This window comes from Copadichromis virginalis, linkage group LG13 (assembly GCF_057382275.1).
Source record: "Copadichromis virginalis isolate Kocher_CV1m ecotype Utaka linkage group LG13, C_Virginalis_male_GT1.1, whole genome shotgun sequence".
Lineage (NCBI taxonomy): Eukaryota > Metazoa > Chordata > Actinopteri > Cichliformes > Cichlidae > Copadichromis > Copadichromis virginalis.
This window is the reverse complement of record NC_140630.1, coordinates 15,591,178-15,606,282: the sequence shown is the minus strand read 5'-3', so window position 1 is coordinate 15,606,282 and position 15,105 is coordinate 15,591,178. Positions and strand designations below refer to the sequence as shown.

Here is a 15,105-nt window from a genome sequence, read left to right as displayed (position 1 = left end):
TAAGCTACGAAGAGCGTCCACAATATGCCCACCGCAGTTTTTAAATGTAGGCAGAAACATTTGATTCTGTAGCATAAGTAGAATTTTTATGGGCATTATTGTATTGTAGCTAAGAATTGTGTACACGGAGCTTATTTCCCAGTTTTCACCAGGAAGAAGAAGAGTTTCTCTTAAAGACAATCATATTGTTAAAATTATACATTTCCATCTGTGAAAAACAAAAGCTCTCAAAGTTATACTGTATGCACGCAGCATGGTGTCAAATGTAGACAGAAGTTAATCAGTCTGGTATTTGAGTTTAAAATGCAGAAACCTGCCGTACCCTCGTGTCGACGCTTCATCCATGTTTTCATTTTCCATTAACACCTCTGATATTTCTCCTTTAGTCTTCTTACCATCTGTCTGTGTTTATATCTTCTCATTCATTTTCAATTCCCTTGTCTCTCTGGATTCAGACTGCAGTAAGTAATGCCAAAACATGACAGAGGTCAATAAATATGAACAATATTGTGCGTAAATTTTGCAAGAAAAATGTCCTTGTTGCCCTGCCTGCTTAGTTGTTTTTTTTAAACATATGCACATAATTAATATACTTAAATTCTGGAATTTAAGTGGCATAGTTTGTTTGGTAATTGATCTTGATGAAGGGTGGAAAGACCTAGTGGGTTTTCATGCACGTACTTCATTCTTGTGAGAAAAAAGAGAAGGCTTAGTTTGGTTAGAGGTAGTGCATTTCATAAGATATCGCCGTAGATGTCTCCTCTCTTGCGTCCCATTAGACTGTTGTGTTCTTTTGTACTGTGCTGCTCTTAGTTTCACTGCTCTCTACATCTCTCTGTGCTGTGACCGATGGCACTAATGCATCCTGCATAGGTTCATGATGGCTACTGAGCTCATATATTTCAGTGTAATAATTTCACAATTTCAATATTTGATTTGTAATTTCTTTAAGTTTGCAAAGTTTATTCAAATCATTGTTATTTTGATTTCTTAAGAACGCAGATGCGCTTTAGTTACTTTATACTGTGCAGATATTTAATCATCCAAAACCCAAAACAAATTTCTGAGTCACAGTACTACGAGAGACTGTCTGTCAAGATATTTTCACACAGTTGCTTTTGCTTCACCCTTTGTTTCTTTGCTTTATTCAGCTCAAACCTATCAGTCTTTATCTGTTTCAAGTCTTTTTCTTCTTCACCTCCATCTTTTGCCGGGGCAGGGCTAAAAACTCTGTCATTGAGGAGGCTGACCACCAGAGGATTCTTAGCACCTTTGCCTGTCGTGCCATTGCAGCCCGCAGCAACGGAGCACTCCGTGTCAACTTACCCAAGTCAGAGAGCAACGTGACCTTCCTCTCTGACCACAACCCACTCACCACCCACAACCCTGTCTATGATGATAACACTCCTCTCTGCAGTCCTGACGCACGTGGGGAGAGCCCATCTGAAAAGCGGTTCTCCTTTTCTCCTCCCCACACAGCAGGGTCAGGGTTCGTCTGGTCAATGCCTGGTCGCATTCATGGAGGACAGCATGGTTATGAGGTACCAAGGAGACAGGCTCTTATAGACCCAGCCAAATGGGAGCTGCAGATACTCCAGGCAGGCATGAGTGGCGAGCAAAGGCCAGCGAGTTCAGACATACTTCACGCGAGTGGCAGCACAGAGACCAAGTTGTCATTCCGTGAGCAGGCCAGCCAGTTTGGGCATCGGGGCTTCCAGGAGCAAACCCTCAAGCAAAATAGAGCACCCACAGGCTCCCTCTCTTCCATCCTTGTCAGGGATAGAGACAGTGATGACATGCTGGAGCTGACCTCAGAGGCTCTGCTATCCATCATCGATTACCCCTACAGTCCAATGTCTGTGGGCAGAGATGTGCCCCCCAGCTTTAGCATTACCCGGGGAGATGAGCCACTCCCCCTGGCTAGCCAGAAATCAACTGCGCCTATTCTCAAGACGTTTAGCTCTGGCATCTCCAAATATTTGACAGAGGAGCCATGCCATATCACTGTGGAGATCATACCTGACCCACCAGAAAATCCACCGCCTTCTCCTCCACTGCAGCAGCAGCCACGTCCAACTTCCCCGCCCACACCTCCTCCCTCGAGCCCTCCTCCTCCACCTCCACCTCCACTTTCCTCCCTTCATAAACCTGAATGTACTTCTCAGTCCTCTTCTCCTCCTCCTGTCAATAAACACATCACTCTTCCGCCCCCACCACCTCTGCCTCCCTCTCTATCACCTGCTAGCAATCAGCCACGCCCAGTCGTTCAGTTTATCCCAACCTCTTTGCCGCCCGTGTCTTCCCTTCGCCCTGTTTCCGAACGAAAACACCCTCCTCCGCTTTCACCATCACAAGCTGACGGTGGGAGGAAGGAGCTTAAAGGGATCCTGAAAAACATCCAGAATCTAGCTGACATAGAAAGGTCTGTTGCCAACCTGTACAGCCAAGTAGACAAAAATTGTAAGATGCCCAAGTTTAGCACGAAACCACAAGTGACTGAGGAATCAGAGTGTACTAACAAACTGCAAAGCTCTGACACCAGTGAGGAGCAGAGCATGCCAAAAGCAAACAACTCCAGCTCTGAAGTCCAAATCAACTCAACAAGTATGAATTGTGCTGGAAATGCTGCAAGTAAACCGAACGTAGCAGCCGACATTCAGCAGACAAGCCAACTGAACTCAAACAGTCCAAACACTGCTGAGCTCAGTGAGCAGGTTACTTCTCAGTCCACTGTGTTCTGACTTTTCCTTTGTCTCCATATTCTCATTATGTTCATTTCTACATTTCCATGCCTGTTTTTTTCCTGTTGTTTCTGCATTTTATGTTGTATACAGTTAGTGTATGCTTTAGTCATGTCATTTTTTTTTTAAATTCTAGAGCCATCAGCCAAGGAATGTCCTCAGATCCTTTCTTAGCAGTATAAAAAAAAAGAGGCTTGCATATTTAGTATGGGTTTGGCTTTTTTTCATATTTTAATTATGTGAACTGGTATGAGGACTGTGATAGCATTAAGTATGCCCCTGAGTTCACGGATTAGTCGGTTCAGCATGTTATACATATGCACCATCTTAATCTTAACATTAACATTTCATAGCCAAAACTATTTTAATTAAATTATACTAAATAGCATTTTTTCAAGTCCCACAGCCCTGGGGTCTGTTTCTTCAACCACTGGCTGGCTTCATATTGGGGATTTTGAATTTGTTCTTTTACTTCTTCTCTGAGATAAGAGCATGAAAATTTAGCATGCAATTGCTTCATCCAGAATCCAAATCAGGCAAGAAGAACAACATAATATTAGACCTTTTTTTTTTTTCTCAATATCTGTTTTCACCAATTTCCCAAAGGTATGTAAATCTATGGAATAAGCTTCTCAGTTTTCAGTGAGGGTAATCCCATATTCAGAAAGTTGTTACTTGTAGGTGTATTTAAGTACATAACATGGTGACTGAAAATGAAATCTAACCTTAAGAGATGTGGGATTCTGTGAAATATGTACATAAAGAATCAAAAATATGTATACTGAAGCAAACGAAAAATACGGGATAATATAATATGACAAGCTGTACACAGTGTCTTTATTCAAACAAGTGAATGCCTGTACCAGCTATGTTTATTTGAAAGCCTCTTATGTTGGTTGAAGCTATAAAAAGATATACATCGGCTGATCCCAGGAGGCTCATGTTGAATTAAGAGAGCCAACCGCTGGGGGACCTGTCTATTCACATGTCCGCAAAGATCCTCTCAGCATGATAAAGTAGTCACTGTGATGTTCGTCTGCACTCTGGAAAAGGCTAATTAGAGAAGCAATCAATCGTTAACCAGGGTTGCTGCCTGTGGGACTGTCAACTACTGTTACTCTCTCCTTTCCTTTTCTATTCCTCTGACCTTCTCCCTGCCTGCGTTTCTCTGTCTCTTACACCGCCCCTCTCCCTGCAGTTAGTTCTGATACTTTCCAATCCTTGGCCTCTTCTTGTTAATCTTTCCTTTTGGTCCTCTGGAGATTCTATTACCTTCTTTAGACTCATTGCAATGCAGCCTCTGCTCCCGTTCTCTTCTTTTTTTTCTTCTTCTTGTGTTCATGTTTCTCACTTTCTCTCCGCTCTGTCTTTCTGCTATATACCCTTTATGTGTTTGTTTCACCTTCCATGCCCTAAGGCAAATGGTCTTAGCATACCTCAATTCCAGAGCAATGTAATGTTTGATTCATCACATGTTCCCCTGATGGGCTGATCGAAGGTCCTCTAATTCTGTATTCCATGTTCACTGCATGGGGTAATCTCTTTTGCAAAGAGGCTAGGTGATCACACGCTGTTTCTTTCAACCCAAAGAGCCGTCTTAATGGATTGTCTTCTTTATATTCTTTTTTTACAGTTGGTTTTATCAATATTGTTTTGTATTCCAGCTGACAGTTCAATGCAGTAATATCAAAAAAAAATAAAGAAAGGAAAGCTAAACAGTTTATTTCTAGAGAATTATTCTCAGAAAAAGTTTTGATTGGGAATGCAAAAAAAAAAACCAGTCAAAGTCAAGAGTAACATACACATAATGTGCTATGTTTGGGCGACCGTGGCTCAGGGGGTTGGGAATCGCATCTGTAACCGGAAGGTCGCCGGTTCGATCCCTGGGCTCTCTGTCCTGGTCGTTGTGTCCCTGGGCAAGACATTTTACCCTACTTGCCTACTGGTGTTGGCCAGAGAGGCCGATGGCGCGATATGGCAGCCTCGCTTCTGTCAGTCTGCCCCAGGGCAGCTGTGGCTACAACTGTAGCTGCCTCCACCAGTGTATGAATGTGAGAGTGAATGAATAGTGGTATTGTAAAGCGCTTTGGGTGCCTTGAAAAGCGCTATATAAATCCAATCCATTATTATTACTATGTTTTTAGTAGAATTATCTAAGCTGCAACTGAGAAAATACAAACCAATCATTATACAGTATCCTATAGAAAACAGCGGGTGTGTGCACAAAAAATGCCGATTAGTAAGCAGCTTTATACCAGATTTATTGTTTGTTAAGAAAAGTTAAACATTTGGTGATTTGCAGCTGTCTTTCTGTGAGTTACATTAGAAAATAATCCTTCTATTCTGGTCCACATAATAGATATTTAACTAAATCCTGTTATAAAGAAACAGCTCTGTCCAAAGGAAACAAACACACCCGAAAGCCACAATAAATTAGCTATAATATCAGGGTTACAGCTAAAACAAACAAGGTAGCATTTGATAAATAGATATGCATCAACCTCAATATCCTTGGCAGATTCAGATTAATACTAGATTTTGGCCGTTTTGATTTTTTTCTAAGAACTATAACTGGCAGCATTTGCAAACAAAAATCAGCTTTTTTCAATGCAAAATATAATTTTCACAATAAGAAAAAAATAATAAGAAGAAATGATTCAACTTCACAATTTTCCTCAAGCATGAGTAGGTTGTAAGATCTTCTCTCCCTCTTAAAAAAACTGAAAATAAAGTGGTTTTCTACTAGACGTACTAATATTTAACTGAAAATGTGTTGCTGTACACCCACCTTTATTTGATATATGTTACCTTACTGGCAAAAGCAGGTACAACAGATTTATGTAACAAAACAAATTTCATACACCTAGTAGACTTTCTATTATGTTTAGAAATTTACCAACTAAGGAGATTGACTTCTTCGATCCTTCACTAATACCGAGGCTCTTACCGAGGCTGCTGGCTGTGAGCCCTGAATAGCTTTAGCTGTAGCCACTTTGTCTTTGTTAGCTTCTTTAAAATGTCCATGCTCAGCTGTGTGAGGCTATTTAGGTGTCTGATTAGGTTCGTTGTGACAAATGTTTTAGTGCACTAAAACCAAGTAAACCATCAAAGGATGACCGTGGTCAACCTTCGATGGTTTACTTTGGGAAACCCGGTGTCTTCACTCTGTAGAAGTTTGTGCACACTCACAGCACAAATAGTTGTATTTGTCTGCATGTTGTGACGCATGAAATAGAGTGGCTTATAACAGACGTATATGAGACTGACCAGCCAGTAACCAGTTGTGCCTGTGAATGATGAAAATTGGCCATTTCCTGTCCTGGCTAGACAGTTATGGATCGCTAGTAATATAGCATCCTGCTAATTTGTGAGCTTTGATAGATAGCTTTGTTATCTCTGCACAAAGATGGTGGTAATGTGATTATATTTCCCCGTTTCTTTTTGTTTTTCTGTTTGTTTGCTAAGATAAAAGGGTGCTCACTCCAGTTACATATCTAATTTTAAAAAATGTGGTAAAACAAGCTCCTCATCTTTATATTTTTCAACCTTTTCATGTTTATCTTTGCTTTACTACATGTTGTTGTACCAGCAGGGTGATAAAGATTCTATTTTTAGTCTCCATGTAAATATCTGCACCGCCAGATAGTAAAGCTACTTATTAACAGAGCCAACATCACCCTCCTGTTATAGATACGATACAAGGCTGTTCAATATTCCAGTCTTGCTGTAATTTTGAGTTCAACACTCTTACCTCTTTTTCTATAACATTTCTTCATCACACATCTTCTGCCAACTCCTCTCTTGTGCAAACTTCCTATGGCTATTGTCCACTGGGCCATTTTTCTTCATGTTGCATGAAACAGAAGTAGCCAGCAGCCAAGCCAACAGGTCATCCATCAGATCCCAGTCCCATCGTCCACTCTGCCTGGGAGGTGTGGCATATGGCTCTGCCCTGTCCCCTGATCCTTGCCCATAATAACAGATTACAACTCTCCAGAGGAATCTCACATCATTGCTTGGCCATATATCTGAGTGTGTGAGAGTCATCATCATTTATGGGCCCAGACAGGTTACAGTTGTACGCCCGTGAAGCTGGAGCTTTCAGCCGAGCTGCTCCATTACTTGCCGTTTCATTCACTCGTACTGAAGACAATGCAGGCGCACTTTTATCCTCAGGAGGAGTTCTGAGTTGTTTTTCATGTGGTTAATATAGTGACATTTCTAAGATTTTCCCCAATTCATTAGAAAAGAAATCCATTACTTTCTGTAGGCATATTATGACGTGATAACCAAAGAGATTTTTATTAAAATTCTTTGAGTCAGAAATTCTGCCCTTTATCACAATGTCCTTTTCATATCTGCTGGTAGATTCATTAGATATAACTTTATAAACACTGACTTTCAAATTTTCCCAGCCCTTTCCATATTTGCATTTATTGTATTTTTTTATTGTTCCTGTTTGGATGAGATAACAGAGGGAGAGAAAAAAAAACAGCCCACACCAGCGTGATAACATTGCAGCCTAAGGCACCCTTTTTTAAAACAGAACAATATCTGCAACGCTGTAATTTAACACTTGAAAATGCAGAGTAAGTAAAGCTGTTATTTCTTCTCTGGTCAGCAGAACGTAGGCACACTAGACTTAACATTTAATTTATCTATAAGCACTTGAAATGTTGTTGTCAGTCCATATTCATTATTTATCTTATTTTCTCCTTTCTGTGACACGCAGGAGGCGAGGGTACGGCCGACAGGTAAGGATTCCCATCGTGATGTTTTTACACCTTATTGTTGTGCTCAGACATTTTGACACTAGAGGAAGCATGAGGAAGCTTATATCCCATTATTCTTATCTGCGATTCACTTTATGGAAAACAGTGAATGAGATTAAGATGAGATCGCGGTGATAGAAGTTCTAACACTGACATTACAGTTTAGGTTTGATTTTTGAGAGTCTTTTGTATTCTCCAATGTTCCCGTCAAATAGCAGATAAGCAGTTGGATGAGTTTTTCTCCTCTGGTGGAAAAATAACTAATCAGGAACCAAACAGTGTGACTCTTTTTGTCAGTTTGACATTAAAGTCTTTTTTTCCTTTCGAATAATCTTTTAAATCATCTGAACTGTCAGTGTCAGATAAGCACGGGATGTTTTCTTTCTTTCTTCCTTCCTTTTTATTGAGCGCAGTTTCTTTCATCTCCATTGCTTGGCTGGGATTTTCACTCTCCTTCCTTGCTTTGTTTCCATCAATAATTTATCAATCTTTTCACCTTCCTTCTCCGTAGATGTTTCAGTGAGTCCAGCTTTGTCTGGCTTTAAATCTGAAGTAGATTGAGGTCTGTCGCATGTTTGTTTCTCTGCTGCCTGTCCCTTCCTTTACCTTATCCTTCTTCTCTACTAACTTCTGGCAGCAACAGCAACTGCTGAGGCCATCTCTTCTGAGACCTGAGGTAGAAACACACCTGCTTTTCTAAATTTAAAGCAATTGTGGTCATTCTGCTGTGCATGCCCCCCGCCCTTTGTGCTGCTGCTGCTCATCTTCTGATGTCTTATTGTGAGGAGTGCTGAGTAATTTCCCTCTCTGCCCCTCTGAAACGCAGGAACTCTCCATGGAGTCAGGTATCGACCCAGGCCAGGACTACTACACACAGGACTACTATAATTATGACCAGGGGTGAGCATGCAGCCGACTGACTGTTTTATCTCTAATCAGTTGTACTTTAATCCATGGACCTGATCTCCCTTGGTTCATTTAGAAAAAAATTTTTTCTTAAGTTACATCATTAGGACCTCTTCATCCTGACCTTGCCTTCTAGCTCTCTTTGAGAGCCGAGATCCTTGGAGAATTATGAGATTTTCAAAGAAGCTCAGAATAAAATGATGCACATAACTTAAGCTGCCCCTTCAGTACCATCCAAGCATTTGCCCTCTTTACTCCTGCCAAAATGAGATCAGTTATGCTCCCTTCAGTCAGGCACCTGAGAGTCTGAATGTTCTTCCCATAGCTTAATGGATAAAGGCTGTTTTGGCTGCCCGGTTACTTTGCCCATATGGTCTAAAAAGGAAAAACATGGAACTCAAAGCTGTAACAGCTGCTGAGAAATTGTTATTCATTAAACGCTCCTGCTCTGTTGCAGGTGACTTGCGCTGCTGTGGGGAATTATGCTGCAACTTTTATCAAAACGGGAAGAAGCTTTTATATCTTCCAGCCTTAAATCGCTGAACGAAAATCTAACAAACTAGGGGGAAAAAACTGTGCGTAGTGAAATCAAGTGTTCTAATTGCCTCTGTAGTTTCTCACCAGCCAGCTTAATTATTGTCTGAATCACACCTTCATTTCTAACAAGCTGAACTTATATTTTAATGACATGTCACTTTTTTTTTTTGTAAAAGCTGCCACTGCCAGTGAGTGTACCATCACTATGTGAAGACTTTGATCTGCTCCTATTTGAGATGAGGGGCAAACTTTATTAGCAGTTAAGCTTTTAATGCTGCAGTCACCAGACTGCACGGGCCTTACAGCAGACGTAAAGTGTAGCCACCTCTCTAATTTAGTATTTTAAAGTAAATATTAACTCACATCCTAGGTGAGGCATTAAACAACTGCATTAACGCGTACAGCCTCATATTATATAGTAAAGCAAAATTTGATTTATATATTTAAAAGTTTGCGGCTACCATACGATGTTATGTAATTTGACCGTTAACACTTTTTTCTTCTCTCTTGTGTTTCTTTGTTAGCATTCTGCATACATAGTGTGTGGTCTTTAAACAAGCTAATTAAATTCACGTGCTTTTAATGGGCTTTTAGTTATTGCTTGTTACAGTCTCCATTTCCACATGTGGTTGCATTCTTGTAATTCAATAGAGGATTTTGACAAACACAGGCAAATATACTGAAATATTTGTTTTGTCTTCTTTTCTTTTGGAGGAACACTCTTTTAGCCTTTTAGCCTGCATGCTTTCCCCCTCTTGTTTGCTTTCTCACTAAATTGAAAAGTAATTTCAAAAAGTGCAGTAAATCACCACAGCAATTACTGTCTGTCTGACCAAAGACGTTCTCAGTTATATTAACAACAACCAAAAGCAGTAATTAATGGGATCAGCCTGATATAATTGAGGGCAATTTAGAGAAAGGACTTAAATAATAATGGAAAGAATTCCAGACAGCAAAACTAAGCCCCTTTATTAGCTACTGAGCAAATCACACTGTACTGTAAATACAATGCAGGTTTTAAAACACTGATATGGGGTAAATAACCTTCTAGCTTGCTTGATTCTTTGTGAGTATATTGATATTGCTATAATTCCTGTTCCCATAGGAGATTGATAATCTTCCTTTGCAATGCAGAATATTTACTATCACTAATAATAACAGGTCCCTTACATGATACAGTGGGTCTTTGATATTAAAGTAATAAATCTGGTTGAGATTTATTTTTTTAATATTGCAGTGTGTCAACTTTGGTGTTTTCAACTAATCATCAGCCTAAACTAATTCGAATCCCTTTTCTGTGAACAACTATAGGTACGACTTTCCTCAGTACGGCAGTCGGCGGAGGCTGATATCACCCATGTATGATGAATATGGAGAGGTTATTGTGGAGGATGATGGGTATTACTACAGTCCACATGGCCCTGAGGTATTACCCTTGCTTGAATGTGAATTTCAGACTTTCACTGATTATCTTGAGTATTATCTCAAATATTTGTTTTAATAAGTTGTGTGTTCAAGGTATTACTGAACAGTAATGTGTGTGAAACCTATGCAGCACGATGGCTTTATATTCACAAATTCATGGTTGCTAAATGAAATGTGATTATCTTAGGGCCGGGGCAGAGGCAGGGGCCGTGGTGGCATGCGAGGTAGAGGTCCGCAGAAGAGAGTTGCGTTTAGGGATTTGCCACCAGAGGATGAAATTGAACAAGCTGAGCCAGCAGAGGAGGGTGAACCTTCTAAGGCTGCCAAGAAACTGAAGTCTGTCATGAAACTCAGCAAACTTCTGGCTGCCAGCAAGGGAGGAGAGCAGCCATCTGATGCCAGTGCTTCTGGCACATCTCCATGGAAAAAAGCCAGGATGTTCAAGATGTTTGGCGCCGGGAAGACGGACAAGGATTATGCCAAACTGATGTCTGCTCGCCGTATTGACAGCCAGGAAAGTCTAGCTGATGGACCAGCAGTTATGGGACCAATAGACAGCAAGTCTGATGCCCGTAGCAAGCTTGGGAAAGTCTTGAGGAAAATCAACTTGGGCACAAAGTTGCAGGTCCGAAGAAAGTCACAGAGTAGTGTGAGTCGTGGCTCAGCCACTGGCAGTGAACTAGATGAGGAAGCCTCACAAGCAGCTAGTGAGGATGAAAGAAAGTCTAAAGTGTCCATTAGTGTGACAGAAAGTGAGCCAGAAGCAGGTGCTAGTGGAAGCAGTAAAGAGAAGGGCTCTGACGATGAAACCTCAGAGAAAAGCAGTGTTGACAGAGATTATCTCAAAGTTGATTTAGACCGGGATGATGCCAATGAAAGCACCGTGGACTCAGAGGAAGAGCCTGATGAAGAGCCAGGAGAATCCGATGAGGAAAGCAAGTCCAAGTCTGAAGGAGAAGAGACGGATAAGGAATCTGCCAGTGAGAAAGAATCTGAGTCAGAGAAGGAGTCAGACTCAGAGAAGGAGTCAGCTACAGAAAAAGAGTCAGCTACAGAAAAAGAGTCAGAAACCGAGAAAGAGTCAGAAACCGAGAAAGAGTCAGAAACCGAGAAAGAGTCAGAAACCGAGAAAGAGTCAGAAACCGAGAAAGAGTCAGAAACCGAGAAAGAGTCAGAAACTGAGAAAGAGTCAGAAACCGAGAAAGAGTCAGAAACTGAGAAAGAGTCAGAAACTGAGAAAGAGTCAGAAACCGAGAAAGAGTCACAGTCTGAGGAAGAAACAGAATCACAAACAGGCTCAGCAACAGAGGGGGGAACAAGCACAGAAAAGGATTCAGAAACAGAGAAAGACTCTGAAGACGAGTCTGAGGAAGCTTCAGGCAGCACTAGAGAAAGTGGCTCTTCTGTTCGTTCTTCCACGAGATCCTCTGCGACTGAAGCCAGCAAGGGGAGTGGTGCTTCTGGAAAGAGTGTCAGTGGGAGTTCCAGTGTCAGTGGTAGCAGAAGTGAAAGTACAAGTGAGAGTGGCAGTGGTAGTGGTGGTACTGCTGCATCTTTATCTGGCTCAAGTGTTAGATCATCAGCAGTAACCTCAGAGAAGTCCAGCGGGGACCTCAGTGAAGCCGAGTCGGGGACAGGGACAGCCAGTGAGCCAGAATCAGGTTCAGGAAGTGAAGGCTCATTATCTCGGTCCAGCCAGAGAAAAATGTCTGGTTCAGACGTGAGTTCTTTGGGCAGCATGAGCTCAGCTGGTTCCAAGTCAACTAGTGGCAGCCGAAGTTCCCGAAAGTCTATTGTGAGCCGTGGATCTGAGGACACAATCACAGAGGAAAGTGAAGAGGAGGATGAAGACGACTCTGAGGCTGATGACGAGAGCAAAGAGTCCACCAGCGAACTCAGTGATGCAGGATCATCTAGGAGATCCAGTGTGGCATCTGGAGACCCTGGGCCTTCTACGTCCTACACTGGTCCTCCTGCCCGCTCTGAGATCAGAAGCATTGGTGACACCTCGGAAGAGACATATGGAGGACTGTCTCCTATCACAGAGGTGGACGAGGATGCCATCTCCTCTGACAGATCCTCAGTCAGGGGCTCTGGATCAGGGACCCGCAGTGCATCAAAGAGCTCAGAAGAAACTGAAGAAACATCTGATGCTGATTCAGATTCTGAGGGAAAGTCAACTGCCTTCTAGAGAGATATATTGTCCACTGTGAAGTAAGAGTGAATAAAATCAATTACCCTTGCATGGGAGTGAAGAAATATTGCTTGCCTCTAGAGAGTTCACATTCACTTTTTCCTCATTCCCCCTTAGCAAGAAAGGACCTGATTTTCCTGCTGCAATATTGGAATCTCTCTTTCTCACATCTTTGGCTTTCTGTTCTCTTTGATGTTTTCATGCCGTGTTTCTAGAGTGGAAATTTGCATGTCAAAACACTAACTTATTGCTCAGTGTGTTTTTTGGGAGGTTGTGTTTCTTGTGATGTTCAGATTATTACTGTGTGGTTGTCATTTTCTATGGAAACACGAGATTTCTCACTAAAATGCAAGTCTAGCACAGAACAGAAACTTTAAAAAAAATGATAAAACAGGTTTTTAGCCAGGTTCTGATTTAAACAGTTACTGCAAATTCTTTTCAAAACAGCTTTGTTTCCCAGTTTTTTTTAATTATACAGTACTTGTTTCTGTGTGTGGGTTTTTAAAAAAAAGATTTTTCACTTACTGCACCCTCTTAAAAAAAGTAAATATAATAACAATAACCCTCCACTTTCTCCTCAGCCTGGGAGAAAGAAGCGGATTAAGTTGATTGTAGATCGGGAAAACGAGACCAGCTCCACTGCAGAGGACAGCAGCACAGAGACGCAACGGAACAGACTCCCAAACAGCCACAGCAACATAAACGGGAATATCTACCTCGCACAGAATGGCACTATTGTGCGAACTAGGCAACCGCCTCATCTAAACAACCTAAAGATGGGTTCTCCATGTCGGCTGGGTAAGCATTTTAAAAAACTAGAAAAGCTGGGCGTAACACATGAAGAACCGCCTCCGGTTATTAGTGTTGAGGACATGGGAAACGAAGCAGAAAATGAAAGAGGTACGAGTGTTCCCTCCAACATGGACATCAACCTCAACACTCGGTCCTCTTGTAGTTCCCTGGGTTCCACCATTAAAGAGCTTAAAAGTTTTGGGTCCAAAACCAATATTGCTAAGGCCACAATTGACAGAAACAGCAGTGGCCCGTGTGTCACTGAGCAGCAAGAGACTTCAGTTGACAACCACAAGAACAGTAGGGAGACACTGGAGTCCCACAGTGACCACACATTATCAGATGAGGAGGAATTGTGGATGGGACCTTGGAACAACCTGCACATACCAATGACAAAACTCTGACTGGCCATGCTGAAAAATTGATCCCCCTTTTTTGGTTGTTTTCCATTCTCTATCAAGTGTTTTTTTTCTTGGTCATAAAAATGTGTGCCTAAGCTGGATAAGCTTCAATCACAGATGGGTGATTGCCCTTATAGTCACATTTTATTTAGTCCTAATATGTTAAAGCTTATTGTAACAAGTTTTTATCACCAACAGGGCCGTTACAGGTGGGAACATTGAGCTGAAAGGCAATGAGTGCCTCAAAGAAATATGAAATTATATGTGATTGAGTGCTTGAGTGTACTTTTAATTTTATTCAGCACAGAAGATGGACTTATTTTATGGAGTGAATCCTTTTTTTGCATCCGTTTATCTTTTTTTTCTGAAACAAATTGTCCATTACACTATGCTGTTAAAAAGGTACTTTAAAGAAATATGAAGAAATGGTGGTAATGTAGTTTGTGATGTGGGAAAAGAAAGTTATTTTGCTAATGGGGTTGTACTTGCGAATAATTCAAATTGTTACTGATTATTTTATGTTGTGATCACTCGGTGATGTTTTTGAGAATTTATGAAAAATATATGAAATTATTTTTGTCTATTTTCTATCTAACAGATATGAAGAGTCTAACATATGACATTAAAGACATAATAGCCACATGACTGTCATTGCTGTATTTCAACAGTGGAATATGACGGTGTGATCATAGTGTTTTTATATGGACATTTGTACCTACAGAATGTGATATTTTCAGTCCCTTTACATGATGCAGGTTCAGTCTGATCATGTCGTGACAGTGGAAGGAAAACCAAAAACATGTATCACATTCAACGATAAAGCTCTGCCTATTTTATTGGTTTGTGAAGCATAATTTCTGGCATTTATCGTTTCTGCCACGTTGCCCTATGCTCAACATGAAGGTTTTTTAGCAACAAGGATTATGTTAATAGCAGCTGGGTCTTATTCAAACATGAAACTACATCATTGCATGCCTTTATGATACTGTTTGAGGTTATAAAGACAGCCTTCAATTGTATAATGAGGAGGAAAGTAGCAGAACTCTGCAGTAATCTCAAAACAATATAGCATCTGCAGAAAGAGGGCTTTCAGAATGATGCTTTCTCTGTCGAGTGGGCTTTCACTTTAAAGGAGAGCAATGACAGGTCACCAAATATGGGGTTGTGGATAGCTACTGTATTTCTGAAAAGCTGTGGGAAGTATGACTGGAACTGCAAGAAACTGACAGCACTGAGCCTACTTTCTCAACTATCAGCACAACCTGCTTAGAGGGGAAAAAAAAGGCAAAATGAAAATTGTAAATGGAAATCTTAATAACATCCTTGGTTTGATTGTT

At 41.1% G+C, this 15,105-nt stretch overlaps 2 protein-coding genes across 2 annotated transcripts in view; both read left to right on the top strand.

Annotated features, from left to right (window-relative positions):
- The window catches only part of LOC146695404 (protocadherin-15-like), a 224,604-nt gene extending 211,455 nt beyond the window's left edge, over positions 1–13,149 (top strand). The window contains exons 34-38 of the mRNA XM_085477537.1: positions 7,474–7,495; positions 8,151–8,189; positions 8,340–8,413; positions 10,268–10,382; positions 10,569–13,149. Of these exons, the coding sequence (XP_085333663.1) occupies positions 7,474–7,495; positions 8,151–8,189; positions 8,340–8,413; positions 10,268–10,382; positions 10,569–12,572 (2,254 nt within the window). The 3' untranslated portion in view covers positions 12,573–13,149. The remainder of the gene's footprint in view (positions 1–7,473; positions 7,496–8,150; positions 8,190–8,339; positions 8,414–10,267; positions 10,383–10,568) is intronic.
- Positions 881–2,810, top strand: LOC146695405 (protocadherin-15-like). Its single transcript, XM_085478498.1, has 2 exons — positions 881–907; positions 1,152–2,810. Exons 1-2 carry the CDS (start codon positions 881–883, stop codon positions 2,739–2,741), a joined length of 1,617 nt encoding a protein of 538 aa, XP_085334624.1. The 3' UTR covers positions 2,742–2,810.
- Positions 13,150–15,105: the final 1,956 nt, after the last annotated feature.